The sequence below is a fragment of the Nanorana parkeri genome, unplaced genomic scaffold (genome assembly GCF_000935625.1).
Source record: "Nanorana parkeri isolate BGI_ZX_2015 unplaced genomic scaffold, ASM93562v1 scaffold321, whole genome shotgun sequence".
Classification (NCBI taxonomy): domain Eukaryota; kingdom Metazoa; phylum Chordata; class Amphibia; order Anura; family Dicroglossidae; genus Nanorana; species Nanorana parkeri.
The window spans coordinates 809,953-829,370 of record NW_017306589.1 but is presented as its reverse complement, the minus strand read 5'-3'; the positions used below and the strand labels follow the sequence as shown (position 1 = coordinate 829,370).

The window sequence follows — 19,418 nt, the reverse complement described above, 5'->3', positions numbered from 1 at the left end:
TAAAGCTCACCAAACAGGTTACAATCTGACTGTGCAATTTCCTATAGATTGACCAACAACTCTGTAGTGCAGGGGCCGGTCTGATTGGACAGATTAGGTCGGTCCTCATATAACACAGTTTTGGTAAATCTGAAGAGGATTGTACAGAGATTGTACGGTGTATGACGAGCTTAAATTGAGGGGTAATCTCTTCTTAAACAGCTGTCCTAAAAACAGGTGTCCCCTTTGAAAGATTTCCCCTCCATCCCTCTTCCAGTGCGAACTGTAACAATTTGAGTTTCCCATCACCCTCTGCCCCAGTGACAATGGTATACATTGGGACACGGGTATAAATCCACTTTGTGTGCACCAAATGCCGTTGTAAACCCAGATATTACCCTGTAACAGTGGTCCGGTGTTCTATCAAGGTTTGTGACTACATGGAATGTGTGACCGGTGACGTGGTCACACATCTTAACGCAATCCTGTCCAGTTTTACAGCGGTGGAATGTGAGCACCAACTCACAATTTTGGATGGAAGTGACATTTGAGGACCTATCAGCTGTTCCAGGCAGACGGGGTAATGCAGATCGATTCTCCTGCACATGCGATCTGCGATGCCGATTAGCCCTGGAACAGCTGACAAAGCATTGGAATGCTTGACCCAATGGACGGTCACACATTCCACCACTATGAAACTCACCGGTCACACATTTCAACGTAGTCACAAACCTTGATAGAACAGCGTCAGGCTCCATGTCAAGTTGTCAGACATAAGAACTGATACAAAATGTAAAGAAAGAAATACAAAATGTATCAGACGGAAGAAGAAAGTGATCACTATTGTGACAGCAATGAATGAATATTAGAACATCGGTGATGTCATAATTCATGTATACGGCTCAGACACAGAGCAGATGAGACCTGAAATATGTACCGAAAGCTGAACTCCGGGCAAAACAGCTTTATAATACCTGAATGGAGAAAGCTGGTCGGATGACCGGCAAAACTACAGCAAGTCCAGTTGCCTTGATTTATTTTTTACAGCTAAGGTCCCAATATCACATACACAAAGCCAACTCACTTATCTGCCTGTCCTGGATGCAAACTCTATGCAGATGGCGTCCGGACTGGGATTTGAACCAGGGACCCTCAGCATTGCTAAGCAGACACACTTACCACTAAGCCACCCATTATTTAATAGGCCCCTGACTTGAGTGTAGTTATGTTTGAATGCAGAAGTAATAATAATTATTTAAGAATGGTCAAATCTGTGCAACTAGATTGTCAATCAGCTATTACATCAAGAGCCAGGGGCCCGGTTGCAGTCTTACTCTAGGGCCCCATCACTGTTCGGCAATCCTCTAGCACACATGGTGAATGGGGTAACATTGCACACAGTTGCACTTCATGTGAGTGACAAGCAGAGCTGGTTAATGAGCCGTTCACCTGCAGCAGAGCCCAGGCCTGTGTGTGTGTGGCCTCCCAGCTCAGAGAGGAAATGCCCCCCTGACCCCAGGCAGCAGCCTGCCTCCGTCACATAACAGAGATCTGTGTATTTGTCTTCTTGTGGGGCCGCGCACAAAGTGTGAATATGGATGATTTGTGTGCCCTTCCTGCAGACCCCCCACCTGCTCCACCTTCCACCATATATCTCCTAAAGCGTCCTCAGCATATGATTTGTCTCCAGGATCTGCTGCTAAAAATACAAGCAGCACCTGGCAATGAAGGGGAATGCACCAGGAGCATGTATACCAGGGGGTAGCCAAACTTTGGCCGTCCAACTGTTGTGGAACTACAAGTTCCATGAGGCATTGCAAGACAGTGACAGCCACAGGAGTGATTCCCAGAGGCAGATGCATCATGGGACTTGTATTTCCACAACAGCTGGAGGGAGCTATTTTGGCTACCCCAATATATACTATTGAACATCTGCACTATTCTAATTTTCTAGGTCTAACACTCCCAGATAGGCAAGAGAGGAAATCAAACAAGGAATGCACCGATAACGGTTTTTCGGTATCGAGTACGAGTACCAATATTCTTTTTTCTGGTACTCACCGATACCGAATACCGATACCGGAAGTCCCATTACGGAAGCCAGGCGGTGTGTAAAGACCAGGGAAGCCGTCTCCATGTCCCTCGTCACCAGGTGATGAGGAATCATGGAGCCGGCTTTCTGGCCAATCAGGAAGTCGGGGCGCCGTGTAATGACGCATTGCCCGGCTTCCTGATTGCATGGAGAAACTGGCCAATCAGGAAGCCTGGCAACGTGTTATTACAAGTGACGAGGGAGCATGGAGACGGCTTCCTGGCCAATCAGGAAGCCGGGCAGCCTGTAATGACTTGCTGCCCGGCTTCCTATTACCGGAAGCTCAAGTATCGGGCTAGGCATCGGAGCTTTTGGGTACGAGTGCTCGCCCAAAATACTCAGCACCGATACCGATACTAGTATCCCCAAATAAAAACCATTGCAGAGAGATCTCACTGTTTGAGGATCATACCAGAAGCTGACTCCACCTGTGACTACAATATTTAGGAAGGACAATCCCTTTAAGGAACATAGAACTGTGCAATGAACTCTGCTCATAAGGCAGCATGTTAATAAGGGGGAGATGTCATTGAACACCTGCCATGCATTTGCTCTTTGCTGATAAACTCTATAGACCAGGGGAAGGCAACCTCTGCACTCCACTGGTTGTGGAACCTCAAGTCCCATGATGCATTGCAAGACTCTGACAGACACAACTTCCAGAGGCAGAGATGTGATTGGTTTTGTAGCTTCACATCAAATGGAGTGCCAAGGTTGCCTTAAAGGTGCCATTGCTCCTTTGTTCTAGGCCAGGGGTAGGCAACCTCTGCACTCCGTCTTGAGTGCAACTACAAGTCCAATGATGCATTGCAAGACTCTGACAGCCGCAGACACAACTTGCAGAGGCAGATACATGATTGGATTTGTAGTTCCACCAAGCTGGAGTGCCGAGGTTGCCTATTCCTTCTATAGACAGTCAAATTTCCCTCAATGAAAATACATGTGCCATTGCTCCTTTGTTCTAGGCCAGGGGTAGACAACTTCAGGACTCCGACTTGGGTGAAACTACAAGTTCCATGATGCACTGCAAGACACTGGTAGTCACAGGCATGACTCGCAGAGGCACACCTGTGGTGCTGAGGTTGCCTACCCCTGTTCTAGGCTTTCTTTTTTTTTCCCCAGCAGAACCATATTGATCTGGCCCGACATTCAGGGACTTGTAGTTCTCCAGCTTTGGTAGAGACACAAGCTGCATGTGATCCGTACAGAAGTAATGCTGTTTGGATTCCTTGGCATCTGAGTTTTGCTGGATGAGGGATTTTTCCACTATTAGAGAAAAGTGCCGGAAATATATCTCATGACATTCCGAATTTCCCCACAGAGCTGATATTGCGCCACTTATCGAACAATTCCAATCAAGGCAAAATGCCGGAGAAGCTACATTATATCAATATTGGATTTCTTTGAGCTCCAGAGGTGATTGCAAGTTCAAAAAAAAAGCTTTCAATTCCTGATTTCATAGTGCAGGATTGTGAATCAAAGCGCCGCACTCGATTTCTTTATTCAGTGTAGGGTGGCGGGACAGTACAGAAATAGCATTTCGGGGGCTCATTCAAATACCCTTCATCGGGACTTACAAAAGGAGAACATGTATCAGGACTGTGAGAGCTTACTAATGGAGATGTATCAGGACTGTGATTACTTACTAATGGAGATGTATCAGGACTGTGAGGGCTTACTAATGGAGATGTATCAGGACTGTGAGGGCTTACAAAGGAAGAACATGTATCAGGACTGTGATGGCTTACATGTCAGAAAAGCAGCAAAGTATCGTTGGTTCTTCTCAGCTTCTGAAGGGTGTCATGAGATGGGCTTCTGAACAATGGATCCCAGATCTGTTTAAAGGTCTAACCTCAGCAAAACATCTGTGTGAGAAGGCTTTGATAGAAGCAGCCAATCCCAGACTCCTAGGCTGCATGCTAGTGCTGGCACAGTGACTTCATTTGAAGGGAAGATGAATTGGCTCGGCCTCACTGTCCTGGAACTGGTATTCGGCACACACCAGGAGTGGCTACATGTCTGTTTATTAGTGTTTTGCTATACCTGTAATGGTGTCCGTTGATGGGCGTTGTGTACATTACAGATTACATGATATGTGATTATTCTAGATGAAGTATGGGGAATCCTCACTAGGTGCTGTAGCACTACAAGTCCTAGCTTTCTTGGCCAGGCAAAATTCAGGCAAAACATTATAGTAGCCAGGCGAGGAGTTCGTAAACATCTATTTTCACATGACTCGGAGGTGCAGAACTGGCTGGAAGTGTATAGTGGGGCTTGTAGGTTCTCTGCACTTGGCCAGGTTGTATCCAACTGGTTGGCAGGGAATTCTGGGACCTGTAGTCCTAAAGTAGTTGGAAATCTGAGGATCATCTACGACTCTGGGCGGCAGGATATACCGTGACTTGTATATGTACAATATTTCTAGTGCACAGAGGCCACAGTGATCAGCTGCTATGAAGCTGCTAAGATGCGGTCATACACTGTGTGCTGTGGTCTGCTATACAAAGAGAGTGACAAGAGGCAGCCTGGCTGGGACAATACCGAAGTTACTCCAGTGAAGTTGCTGTCACTCTCCTTCTGTTATTGTGTATAGATGCTTCCTCTGCCTTTCCCCATCCCTCTCTCCCTCTCCTCCTCTCTCTCCATCTCCAGCTCCCACTTGGATTGAAGTATGTGGATGGTAATGAGTTTTTCCTCTTCGGCTTCTGGTTGAAGTCCTGCAGACTGAAAGAATCGTGTTACTGGGAGTCTGCCATTCACATCAGCTCCTTTCATTAGTGGGCCCCCCTTCCCTGCTCCATTCCTCTCCGTCTGTGTATTATGGTTTGTTCTGTTCCCCTGAACTTCCACCTCCTTTACCTTCACTTTTCCCTGATCTTCCAACGTATCTACCTTCACTTTTCCCATATCCTCCAACTTATTTGCTTATACATTCTCGATATCTTCCAACTTATCTACCTTCATATTTCTCATATCTTCCAACTAATCTACCTTCACATTCCTCATATCTTCCAACATATCTACCTTCACATTCCTCATATCTTCCAACATATCTACCTTCACATTCCCCTAATCTTCCTGCTTCTACTCTTTGCCCTATTGTTCCCCCTGTAGTCCCTTAACCTTCTACCATTTAATTGCAGCTACTCCACTTACCTTCTTCCTTGTTTCCCTTTATCCCCATGACCTTTCACCTTCCCTCTTCTTCTATACACCTGATCTTCCACATTTTCTCAACTATTCCACCTTAATTTCCTCTCTCTGTTGTCCTGAGCTTAATTGTTCCCCGCTGTTCTCCTTACATTCCACTTTCTCTTCATTCTTATTTCCATCCTGCACTCTATACCTCTATACCTTAACTTCCTTTCACTTTAGCTTACCTCTGTTCCTCTGATATTCCATCTCCTTCCCCCCATTCCCCTGACCTACCATCTCTTCATCACAGCTGCCCTACTCTCTTTCTCTTGCCCTCTACTCTCCTGACCTTCCCTCCCGCTCTATTCAATTGAGTGATCTCTCCTTTGACCTTCTACCTCCAGTTCCCCCCCTGCTGTCCTGACCTTTGAATGTCTGTATACTTCTGTTCTCCTGTTGTTCAAGCTTTTCATTCTCTCTATTCCCAAGCCTCTCTTCTTTTTTACCCTACATCCCTTAACTTATCATTATTTCTTCCATTCTGATCCCCTGACTTCTCATCTTATCTCTGTTCTTCCCTGACCTTCAGAGTTCTCTTCCCCTTAGTTCATCTTCCAATTTTCCTGCCCATTCAATTACATGTCACCTCTATTTCCCTAACCTTCCATTTTCTCATCCCTCCTATTCCTCTGACTTTGCATCTTCTCATACCTTCTATTTATTGACCTTCCAAGTTATCATTCCTTCATTTCATCTGATCTACCACCCCCATTTCCTGACCTTCCACTTTAATTTCCCCATGACCTTTCATTTTCTCATCTTCTGTCCTCCCCTCACCTTCTACGTTCTACCCTTTTATTCGCCGTTCTTTCCACCTTCTCTCCCTGACTATTTCCCAGACCTCCCTTTCCCTAATTTTGCTCTATCTCTTCTCCACCAGTTCCTGACCAAACTCATTCTCTCCTTTTCTACTCCCCTGACCTCCCTCTTTCACCTACACCTTCTTGCATACTGGTTCTTGGCTGTTTAGACAAATGTCAGGCAGCAGCCGTCTGACATTACAGTAATGTATATGAAATTCCTATTCCTGTCTCTGTACCCCCAGATCTGTCTCTGCAATCCCACCTCACCTTCCATGCAAACACAGGCAATCTTTTGGAGCTGTGCCAGTTTTGCATCTCTCTTACACTATGAAATATTTGACAGAAGTTACATGAAGAACCTTTATCTTGTATATAGAAATCCCTGCTTAAAATATTTCCAGTTTAAGCAGTAATGGACTAATGGCAGAAGGTGAACATTTGAGCTAAATGGAATGATTGGGAAATATGTAATACAGGGTATAAATCTTCATACGAAGCCATTTACTACTAGGATGTTGTTCAAATGAATCTCCTTAATTGGACCAGAAAATCCTCTTTCTTGGTGGCCTTCCGGTAGCTGCATGAAATCATTGGGAGATATGTAATACAGAGTGTTCATCTGTCTTTGAGGCCATTGGCTATTAAGATGTTGTCCAAATTAATCTCCATAATTGGACCAGAAAATCCCCTTTATTGGTGACCCTCGGCTAGTTTCATGGAATAATTGGGAGATATGTAATTCAGAGTGCACATCTGTCTTTGAGGTCATTTGCTTCTAAGATGTTGTCCAAATGAATCCCTATAATTGAACCAGAAACTCCCCTTTTTTGGTGGCCCTCAGTTAGCTGCATGGAATCATTGGGAGATACATTTTGAGGTCATTTGTTATTAAGATGTTGTCCACATGAATCTCCATAATTGTACCAGAAACTCCCCTTTCTTGGTGGCCCTCAGGTAGCTCCATGGAATCATTGGGAGATACAGTATGTAATATAGAGTGTACTTCTGTCTTTGAGGTCATTTGCTATTAAGATGTTGTCCAAATTAATCTCCATAATTGGACCAGAAAATCCTCTTTCTTGGTGGCCCTTGGGTAGCTGTATTGAATCATTGGGAGATACATTTTGAGGTAATTTGTTATTAAGATGTTTTCCAAATGAATCTCCATAATTGTACCAGAAACTCCCCTTTCTTGGTGGCCCTCGGCTAGCTTCATGGAATCATTGGGAGATATGTAATATAGAGTCTACACCTGTCTTCGAGGCCATTTGCTTCTAAGATGTTGTCCAAATGAATCCCCATAATTGGGCGTGAAAATCCTTTTTCTTGGTGTCCTTCAACAGGTTTGCGAGTCCACAATAATCTGAGAGATATGAGTGTTCAGAAGGTACGATACGGTTGACAATAGAAGCAGGAAATCAAGCCAATGCAGACCTCAAAGGATCACCACTTCCATAGGCAGCCAATATCCGAGCTTTTCTTGGCCTCGAAAGAGGGAGATGACTCATACGCTTTCCATTGATTGGCCAACAAAGTCGAAGACAATTTTTTTTTACTGTTTTTTGTACTGTTGAATCACCAAACAAATATTCACCAATCACAGATTGGTCAAAATGAAAGGGAAAACTAAGAATTTAGACACTGCCATAAACACACGATTCCATCCAATCAGAGGCATGATGATGCTCTAACTTTTTGAAGTGATGTTGGATCTGATGTGTTTCACATAAATGATCCTTCAGGACACATAGTTACACATGTCAGTTGGGGGAACCATGTATACATGAACATTAGAAGGTGTACAAGGTATCCTCTAGTATGAGCAGATTTCCTCACATGGGTACAGGGAAGGGTTTATTCAGGCCTCCGGTTGATGGATATTACAGACTTTACTGGCATTTTTACTGTGAAATATTTACAGCTGCCAGTTTCCATTCTCTCAGCCCTGCGACGTCCAGACACCTGTGAGGCTCTGCAAACCTCAGTAGTATTTAGTGAGGCACCGTAGACTGGGATATGTGTACGCCCTGTGTCTCTGCAATGTTCTGCAGCTGTCTGACCCTCTGCAATGCTCTGCAGCAGGGTACCGCTCTGTAGATCAGTGCTTCTCTGTAATCCTCTGCAGCAAGGTATAACTCTGCAGATCTGTGCTTCTCTGCAATACTCTGCAGCAGGGTACCGCTCTGTAGATCAGTGCTTCTCTGCAATGCTCTGCAGCAAGGTATAACTCTGCAGATCTGTGCTTCTCTGCAATGCTCTGCAGCTGGGTACCGGTCTGCATATCTGTGCTTCTCTGCAATGCTCTGCAGCAGGGTACCGCTCTGGAGATCAGTGCTTCTCTGTAATGCTGTGCAGCAGGGTACCACTCTCCAGATCTGTGCTTCTCCGCAATGTTCTGCTCCGGGTACCACTCTCAGATCTGTGTGCTCTGCATAAGGGTACTGCTCTGCAGATCTGTGCTTCTCTGCAATGCTCTGCAGCAGGGTAGCTAGGGGTACCCAGGGTAATGCTCTTTAAAGAATATGTACACCCAATCACTAAAATCTTACATAACCTTTTACGTTTTAATATCATTTTTCAAAAGTTATTTCAATATTTTAAAACCTGTAGCTTTAATTAAAGCAATCCCTGGTGATCCTGCCATGATGGTCCTTGTTTGGACACTTCCTGCTATAGGGTGACAACGCTCTGCTCCTGTCTCACAGTTGTCCTCCTGAGTTGTCACCCGGTCACATGCTCTCCCAATAGACAATACAAAGAGACACGCTGATGTTTATCGCTCAGACATGTTCCAGCGTGATCACTATCAGGAATCCCCCTCCATGTGTGCATATAGACAGGAAGTGGCCCAGGAGATCAGCAGCACTGATATGCAACAATGAATGAAAAATTTGAAAACAGTATTTTTTTAATGAAAAACAAAAGAACAAAATGGCAATTGTAGATGATGCACAGAGCTTGAGGAAACTAAGAGTCATCCAGTTAGGGTTTAAATGTCTCTGCATGGAGATATCTGTATTCAATTAGCTCTGTAACAATGGATCTCTGTACCGTGGTATTCTGAGCGTCACTGACCCCACGTACACCTCTCCTCTGCGCTGTGCGTAGGACAGTGGTGTCACTGGAGGGCCTACAGCCAGATGATATGAAGAGAGGTCACAGGAGGCGACTAATCCAACTGAATATACATTGTGTCTCTGAGCCTCTCTCATGCATCTCATTCTACATTCTAAAAGGAAATCAAATTCTCCTTCGTATCTTTTTATTAGATACATAAATGTGAGCTACAGACAAAACTGTTTGGATAAAATGTGGGGGGGGTACGGGTACTAGTACCAGTATCAATGCATCCCTAAATAATATAAACGTGCCAATGAAACACATTGGCACGTTTATATTATTTAGGGATGCATTGATACTGGTACTAGTACCCGTAGCAATTATTAATATCGTACCGAGCATTTTGGCCGAGTACTCGTGTAATGACTCGCCCAAATGCTCCGATGCCTAGCCCGGTACTTAAGCTTCCGGTTTCAGGAAGCTAGGCGGCGAGTCATTACACGCTGTGAGCCGGCTTTCCGGCAAATCAGGAAGCCGGGCAGCGTGTAAAGTCTCACCGCCTAGCTGCCTGATTGGCCGGGAAGCTGGTCAAACAGGAAGCCGTCATTACACGGCCTCCGGCTTTCTAATGGGCCAGAAAGCCGGCTTTATGCCTCCGCGTCAACTGGTGACGAGGGAGCATGGAGCCGGCTTCCCGGGCCAGCTTCTCGACCTGATTGGCCAGCTTCTCGACCAATCAGGAAGCAGGGCAACGCGTCGTTACACGGCACCCGGCTTCCTGATTGTCCAGAAAGCCAGCTCCATGCTTTCTCGTTACCTGGTGATGAGGAAGCATGGAGACGGCTTCCCAGCTAATCAGGAAGCCAGGTTGCGAGTCATTACACACCGCCTGGCTTCCTTAATGGGATTTCCGATATCGGTATTCGGTTTCGCCGACTAGAAAAAAAAAATATTGGTACTCGTAATCGATATCGAAAAACCTGTATCGGTGCAACCCCAATATTATTGATCATTCAATTAAATTTCCTCTCTATTACCCTTACAGTCGCCTTGCTACTCTTTATCTTTCTGACTCTGGATCTATCTCAGGAGACCCTACTCTGTTTGTGGCATTGGTGAAGCCTCAACATGTCAATCAGCTTACTTTGCTGAACGAAACGAAATGAAATTTCGTACAGACTATCGCTAACAAATTTTGTCCGAATCCCGAAAAGAAATTGACTTTCGGACCCGAATCCCGAAAAGCAAAATAACGCAAAATCCGAATCGAAACGAAACACATTTTTTGCCAGTGCACATCTCTACCTCTTATATCAGTGCATGTCAAAAGCCATAGTCAGGGCTTGGCCAATACACTGCCATTGAAAACAGACTTGATAGTATAAGTGGCTTATCTTGCAAATGGTGTGCTTGCAGCAATCATTCAGCATTTTCTGACCTACAGATAGCCTGTAGAGGGCATATCTATGAGTCTGTATATGATCATGAAAATGTGACAAGGATGTAAAACCGTGCCAGAAATGACCATTTGCCGTATATTTATGGTGCTATGTGTCTATCTTTGCTCACATTCTTTGCCTTTTTTCCACAGCTGACCCTGTTGACATTTTGAAGGGCTTGAAATTTCACACACAACCCGAGGGTGTAAAGAAGACCTCTGGCCTTTGTCCGGCCCGCCGTTCAAGCACTGGTGGAGATGTGGCCTACAAGATTTCAAAGCAAGCTCAGATTAGCGCCCCCACGAGGCAGTTATTCCCAGGTACCTGTATTGTTCCTTTACGGTGATGACGGAGAGATGGTGGGATCAGGGAAGTGCTGGAAAAGGGTAAATGAAGGCTAATGCCCCTATTCAGGGCAGGTGCTGCCAATACGCAAACTGGGCAGCTGCCTAGGGCGCAGCCCTGACCATTCACCCCCGTCTATTTCGAATCGCAAAAGCCAATAGCAGTCTGGCTATTGTACCCTCCCACTAAGCAGATGAGCGGAACTGAGAGTCCCCTATGGTTAAACTTGGATGGCCAAGAAGTCTCCTGTGCTATTGTTCACCAACTGCTCAACTGCTCAACTGTCATCACTGCTTGCCATTCAAAATACTAGTGCATACCCATGGGTATACTGTAGGGGAACATGTGACATGCCCCTTGTACCCCCAAAATCCAGAGGCCCAAACAGCCAAGGACCGTGCCCTAGTGCAACAGATGGAAGGTGGAGGGCTTACCAAGTGTTTACAATTATAGACAAAACTGGGTATTGCCTGTAGTTGTTAGAATATTTTGGGGGTAATGGTGGGGATTGGGTCAGTTTAGTCACCAATGTTTGCCTAGCATAAGGCAAGAAGGTGGGTTTGGGTTTTTATGACAGGTTTTCTTTAAATAGTACTTTTGGATGGACTGGCCCTTTAACAATGATTATAGTGGACCCTTGTATCACACAACTGCACCCAAATTCACCAATATCATGTTATGTTCTCATCATAAACATTGGAGGACCCCATTGGGTCGGTCAACTTCCCTGGGCCAGTAGCCAGTTATTAGGTGTCCGCTGTGAGTCTGAAAAGCTAACACTTTATATTCCTGCAGGTAAATTCCCAGAGGACTTCTCCATTATGGCCCTTTTCCGGGCGAAGAGTGGGACGCAAGCCTTCCTCCTGTCTATATACAACGGGGATGGAATCCAGCAGATCGGAGTGGAGGTGGGACGCTCTCCTGTCTTCCTGTATGAAGACCAGCACGGAAATCCAAAACCTGAAGACTATGCTTTATTCAGCGGGGTCAATCTGGCCGATGGAAAGTCAGTAAATATGGCTCGCTTATTTCATAAAATACTTCTTGAGTCACTTCTCTTGCCTTACTGTCTTCCACCAATTTCCACTGCTTGGTCAGTGAGTTGAAGCCCTCAGCTCCTTAACTTGCATAAAATCCTAAAATCCTCAGCTCCTATGGAAGTTAATGAGCTGGTTGTTAGGGAAGGTGCACCCAATGATAGCTCTCCAGTCAATGGTGCCTTCATACCTGATCACATAGAGCTTTATGAAAATACTCCTGCCTGTCAAAAATGGTCAGATTGGATCATCAATAGTTCAATAATTGTCTATGGCAGCAGCTCACTTGAAGCGTATCTAAACCCAACAATAGAAATGCAGATGTGGTGGCTGCATTAGTTCTTTTCTCAGGCTTTTTATCCTTTACTTTCACACTAACACACTTCCTGTCCCAGGGTGACAACACTTACTGTCTGTACTGTATCTATGCAATAGCAGCATTGTCATCCTAAACAGAAAGTGTTTCAAGACTACAGATCATGTCCTCCTATTCTCATCTCCATAACATGCTGCCCACAGAGTATACTCATGCAGGACTGATGAAACAGATATAACAAAATGCATTCAACTGTATATTTAATAGGCCAAAGGGGATCAAAGAAGAAAAATGTATTGTTAAGATACATTGCATAGAATTTAGAGGAATAGCTCTATGGAAGCTGTACCCTAAAAAAATGGCAGGGTGAGGGCAAAGGACTAGCTACCAGTATTGTCTGTGGTGTCCCTGCAGCTTTTCCCATTTCTGGTCTACCATGCCTTGTTCTACACCGTGTCTCTGTGTGGAGGTGGCCATATTGGCAAAGACGGGGCTTTGCTTCCTCATGTCAGAGCCTCCAGCAAGGAGAACAGTGAGCAGTACAGTAGTGACATCACCAGATCTTGCTCTAAATCTCCTGAGACTAGCAGTCCGAGGCAGCAGTGCCTGAGATCTCACATTGTAGATATACATCTATGAGGATGTAGGCACACTCACATACCAGAATTGCACTGCTATTTTTCAGGAGGACTTCAAGACAAAAGGTAGATTATTCAGGTTACTGGTTAGGCACAATTAACATTTCTGGATTTTCGCTATAACATGGCAAATCTTCACTTTTCTGCATCAGGTCCACTTTAAGAACCAGTCTGTCTCAGCCGAGCTATTCTCAGTAAAGGGTTTATGCATCACACAGCCTCCTATGAGCCATGCCTCCTATAGACACCATAGAGCAGCTGGGGGTGCAGGCAGGCATGATCCCTTCCCCTTCAGGCATCTCTGGTGACCATTAGTGTTTATCCTGTATAGCATTGTATGCATTGTCCTGTTTTAGGGTATATGTCATGCAACTGCTGTTCCCCCTAAAAGATCTTCAGCCATCATCATCTCAGGAAAAAAGCATGAAATGGTTTTGCAAACTTGTCAAAGCGGACTGGATTAGGAAACTGTCATCTGACTTGCATGGGCTCCTTAGGAGTTTATTTTTTCCTTGGAGAAGCCATTTAAAGAACCCTCCTTTACTGCAGCAGAAATGGGTGGAAGGGGGCGGAGCCAAGCTTGACTTACAGAAAAAAAGTCTAACTTTGTATACATTTTCATCTGCTTATATTTCAGTTGATCGTATTGACGTGCGTTGCTCACCTAAAGTAACCTCTGTTTTATATCACTCAGTTTGAGATGCATTGGTTTGTGTTGGGTTTACTTTCCCTCTTTATCCCAGACTAAGGGTTGCATGGAGAACTATAAGACTTTGACTGAGTTGTGCTGTGTTGAGAACTTGACAGGTCCTCTTGAAACGTTCAACTTATTTAAGAAATTACCTTTTGGATTGAAGCAGAGATTGGTGACTTCTGAAACCTGCTGGCGTATTGTAGCAAACAGGGACCTTCTAGAGAACTTACCATCCAGGACGTCCCAACCTCCCAACATTGACTGAGTTGTGTTGTGTTGTGTTGCGCACACTTTAAATAGTCATCATATTAAAAAATGATATCACGGTTTTAAGTAGACCATGTTGGGTTTAATAACCAGCTGACTACAAACAGCAATCAGGGACCTTAAATCGAAGATGTGACCCAGAACTTTCCAACCTTCTGCTCTCCCCTTTGCCCTAGTAAGTCCTCTTGCTTGGCCTTATGTTCACATGTGGCCATTAGTGACCCTTTGGCGGATCTCTATTATTTCCTTGTGTATGGTCCAGCAGGGGGTAGTGTGTCCAAATAGTTCTGCCTAAAACAGAAAGTAGGTCACTCTTCTTGCCAGTGTCTACCCAAAACCGAAAGTTTGGGAAGACTTGTCTTTTTTCAGGAAGGTGTAACCATAGAGCTTTACAGGACTCAGAAGCAGAAGTTGTTGAATATATTTAGAGAAACGTGCCGGAGTTTTTAAGTGTTAGACAACATAAGACACATTCTAATATACGGAGAATATCAAAGCTCCCAACTGCACCCCATCTGGTAGGACTGTCCCTCTTTTTGGAACTTAATCCCTCTGTCCCTCATTCCTCCTCAGATCTCCCTTATTTTGGCCTCATGTGTAGACTTCTATATAAAAAAATATTATTTAACTACCAAAAGTTTTATGCAGCTCTAAATATTCATCCAACCTCTAAATTGTTGCATTCGCTATCCTTGGATGGCAGTATGAAGGAAAAGTGCTCAACCGGGGAATCTCCTTTGCCTAAATACTCTGTGCTTATAGTGTCCCTCTTTTCCATTGCAGAAAGTTGAGGTTTATGGAACATGTATATAGTGGAGGATTGGAAGCCAAACTGTATTTTAATGTTCCTCTTGTAGTCTTAGAATGCTGCAGTCTGGATGGTGATAATACCAATATCTTGTGGGCTAAACACAAAATGTATCAGTTGCTTTTTTAATACCCTACCCGCGCTCTGTGCTCCTCCCAAGACCTCCTGCATCACCCTAACCATCCTCTCCCCTCCTCCCAAGATCTCCGGCATCACCCTAACCGTCCTCTCAGTTCCTTCCAAGACCTTCTGCATCACCCTAACCACTTTTTCTGCTCTTCCCAAGACCTCCTGCATCACCCTAACTGTCCTCTCTACTCCTCCCAAGGCCTCCTGCATCACCCTAACCGTCCTCTCAGTTCCTTCCAAGACCTTCTGCATCACCCTAACCACTTTTTCTGCTCTTCCCAAGACCTCCTGCATCACCCTAACTGTCCTCTCTACTCCTCCCAAGGCCTCCTGCATCACCCTAACCGTCCTCTCAGTTCCTTCCAAGACCTTCTGCATCACCCTAACCACTTTTTCTGCTCTTCCCAAGACCTCCTGCATCACCCTAACTGTCCTCTCGGTTCCTCCCAAGACCTTCTGCATCACCCTAACCATCTTCTCCGTGCCTCCCAAGACCTCCTGTATCACCCTATCCATGCTCAACGCACCTCCCAAGACCTCCGGCATCACCCTAACCATCCTCTCTGCTCCTTGCAAAACCTCCTGCATCAGCTTAACCATCCTCTCCACTTCTCCCAAGACCTCCTGCATCACGCTAACCATCCACTCCACGCCTCCCAAGACCTCCTGCATCACCCTAACCATTTTCTCTGCTCCTTCCAAGACCTCCTGCATCACTCTAACTCTCCTCTCCCCTTATCCCAAGAACTCCTGCATCACCCTAACCATCCTCTCTGCTCCTTCCAAGACCTCCTACGTCACTCTAACCTTCTCCGCTCCTCCCAAGACCTCCTGCATCACCCTAACCATCGTCTTTGCTCCTTCCAAGACCTCTTACATCACTGTAACTGTCCTCTACGCTCCCCCCAAGACCTCCTGCATCACCCTAACCATCCTCTCTGCTCCTTGCAAGACCTCCTGCATCAGCTTAACCATCCTCTCCACTTCTCCAAAGACTTCCTGCTCTCTAGCTCCCTCATCACCTCCTCCCATACTCACCTCCAGGACTTCTCTAGGGCCTCTCCCATCCTCTGGAACTCCTTACCACAACCTATCCAGCTATCTCCTACTATGTCTGCTTTCAGGCATTCCCTGAAAACGCACCTCTTCAGGGAAGCCTATTCCACCTCCTCTTAAAAACTGTACATCTCCTCCTTCATAAGCTCACCCGTCACAGTTATCACCTTCTGTATCACTTGCCCCTCCTTGTAGATTGTAAACTCTCAGGAGTAGGGTCCTTCTAATCCTTTCGTATCATTTCCAGGTACGTCCCGGGTTTTTCTCACCTTGCCCTTTTATTTGTGTCCCCAAATCTAGATGGCATCGCATTGCTCTGAGCGTACAGAAGAAGTCCGTCACTTTAATACTGGACTGTAAGAAGAAGATAACGAAGCCACTCCCGCGAGGGAACAAGCCCATTGTCGACACTAAAGGAATCACTGTATTCGGAATGAGGTTTTTGGATGAAGAATCATTTGAGGTAAGCGATAATAAACTTTCATCTTCAGCTATAGTCTGTCCTAACTAAAAACTGAGATATTGCTTTATAATGAGGGGTCTGTGGAAAAATCCCAACACCACCCAAAAAATGATATGAAGGCTTTGAATAGAGTGAGAAAGGGTTAAAATTCAGTCTGGGTTTATTGCTGTCTGTGACCCCAGGGAGATTTTGCTTCACTTCCTGTTTGGTCTTCAGGACAGGAAGTGAGGGGTATCTCTCTAGCGGGATAACACAAAGCAATATAAACTCTTGCCTGCATTGGGTGGGAAGAGGTTGCACAATCTGGCGGTTTTTAGTGCTGTGTGAGGAATTCGCTCTTAATTCCTGCGTGGTCATTGGGACAGGAAGTGAGGGAAAATCTTCCCAAAGTAAAAAACAAAACAAAAAAACAGCAATAGAAACGTGACAGAGGCTCCAACCTTTCCCAACTTTATTTGAAAGAAAAAAATAGTTATTGGCTGGACTTGGGTATTTATTGTGAACAAATAAGTCCCGAACTTTCCTTAAAGAACAGGAACGGATTATTTACAATCCGCACAGTGCGCTGCTTATTTCAATGCAACGCAAGGTATTGGGGTACCGCGTGTTGAGGTGCACATCAGCCGAGAGATGCATTGGGGTAGCATTCAAATGAATGGCAATCCAACGCACTTAGCGCCTGATAACGCTGTGCAATAGTGTACATTCATTGCGTGGAAATGTGCGATTAACACAACACAATGGTGTTAATGGGCCCTGAGGGTTTGCAATTGGGAGCCAGTAGGACAGGCTCCTGATCAGGTAATCACTGTGACAGCCAATAACAATGATCACCTGATCAGGAGCCCATTCTACTGGCATTAAGACCCCCTTAAAGGGCCGGCTTCCTCTGGTAGAAGGGGGGTTAAATAGTTTATTTAATTGTATACATATATGACTGCAGTAAACTGAAATCATACTGGTGGCAAAGTCATTTTAAAGCAAACCTATGTTGAGAGAAAAACATAATCTGCATTAGCCATGCTCTTTGTATGAATGAAAATTGCCTGGCTGTCATGCTGATCCAAAGGCTTCGGTACTTATTGAATGACTGACCTTGTATAAGTATGCACATCAGGGGTTCTGACTTCACTTGCTGCATGCTTGTTCTGGCTAAGTGACTCAAGGAGGAATATAAGAAGGAGACAGCCAGGTAGCTGGCCTTTTCATTGGGACCCAACAGTGGCAGCCTGCATGGTTCTCTTGGTACAGGTGTCCTTTAAATAAGATGACATACATCACTTTTCCACTTGCTGCTGGAACATTTGAGGCTTAGCCAACAGACCCCCAATGTGTCTACTGTACAGCCGCCTCCTCTCCAGCCTGGCCCAGCTCACTGGCTCCGGTGTCAGGAGTTGGCCGGGGGGCAAACGTCCCGTTCCAGTTGGCGACTGTGGGAAACCAGCCGCCTGCGCCAGATTCCCCTCCTAAGACTCGTCTGCTCTCTTATTGATCTTACATGTGTACAACTGCTGCATGGGAGCTGGATGAGAACCCTAGACTCCAAACAGCCCAGCAATCCTGACATAAGAGGCCTTTGTAAGCCTGAAGCTACGACAAACATCCAGATTATTATTTTAGAAGCAATTATAATTTTAGTAGCAATATCTGAAAACAGCAGTAATAAAAAAAGCTAAACAGCTAATCTGGCACTCAAATATTTAATAATTTGTCATTTTTAGCTCTATATTGTTGATAAATGTTCTCCAGTTGTTGTTCCCTTTTATGACCACCTGTGCGCTGTGACACTCTTCTCTGCTGATCATTGTTACATTGTAACCAATTCTTTTGAAATTATTTTATTATGGGAACATAAAAATAAATATTTATCTGTCAGAGACCTGCTGGGTATTATTTCTGCCCTGACATTTTATTATATATCACAGAAAAATATATGGAAAAAGATCCCCTGAGGAAATAAGAGAATTGAAACATCTTTGAAATATGTCACAAAGGTTTAGTGGTTTAGTCTCCAGTATAATATTTTTACATTCTGCAACCCAATTGTACTGTCACCTGTCTTGCTGTGTACATTGAATAGAGATCATCCAGCGATGTGACAACCTGCAGAATAAAATCTAGTCCAGCAAAGCGCAGGAATCTGCGGGGCGCCGGTCATTTGTAGGCTTTGATCGCCATCGTGTGGTTGACTGGAGGAATGACTTGTATCGCTATTACAAGCTGGGGGAAAAAATAAACAATTGCGCCATCGTGTGGCAGAGAGACGCAACTACTGGCGTATTGGTATTTCAGGTTAGAAAAAACAAATAGCTGCGCCACCGTGTGGCAGAGAGACGCAACTACTGGCGTATTAAATGCGCCACCGTGTGGCAGAGAGCCGCAACTACTGGCGTATTGATATTTCAAGTTAGAAAAAACAAATAGCTGCGCCACCGTGTGGCAGAGAAACGCAACTACTCGCGTATTGGTATTTCAAGTTAGAAAACACAGGCAGATGCGTCACCGTGTGGCAGAGAGACGCAACTACTGGCGTATTGGTATTTCAAGTTAGAAAACACAAATAGATGCGCCACCGTGTGGCAGAGAGACGCAACTACTGGCGTATTGGTATTTCAAGTTAGAAAACACAAATAGATGCGCCACCGTGTGGCAGAGAGACGCAACTACTGGCGTATTGATATTTCAAGTTAGAAAAAACAAATAGCTGCGCCACCGTGTGGCAGAGAGACGCAACTACTGGCGTATTGGTATTTCAATCGAGAAAACACAGACAGATGCGCCACCGTGTGGCAGAGAGACGCAACTACTGGCGTATTGGTATTTCAATTTAGAAAACACAAATAGATGCGCCACCGTGTGGCAGAGAGACGCAACTACTGGCGTATTTGTATTTCAATCGAGAAAACACAGGCAGATGCGACACCGTGTGGCGGAGAGACGCAACTACTGGCGTATTGGTATTTCAAGTTATAAAACACAAATAGATGCGCCACCGTGTGGCAGAGAGACGCAACTACTGGCGTATTGGTATTTCAAGTTAGAAAACACAAATAGATGCGCCACCGTGTGGCAGAGAGACGCAACTACTGGCGTATTG

The 19,418-nt window shown here is 45.0% G+C and overlaps 1 protein-coding gene across 1 annotated transcript in view; it reads left to right on the top strand.

The window, feature by feature from the left end:
- COL11A2 (collagen type XI alpha 2 chain) overlaps window positions 1–19,418 on the top strand; it is a 133,561-nt gene that overhangs the window by 35,147 nt on the left and 78,996 nt on the right. The window contains exons 2-4 of the mRNA XM_018558117.1: window positions 10,721–10,888; window positions 11,709–11,919; window positions 16,159–16,321. Coding sequence (XP_018413619.1) covers window positions 10,721–10,888; window positions 11,709–11,919; window positions 16,159–16,321 — 542 coding nt within the window. The remainder of the gene's footprint in view (window positions 1–10,720; window positions 10,889–11,708; window positions 11,920–16,158; window positions 16,322–19,418) is intronic.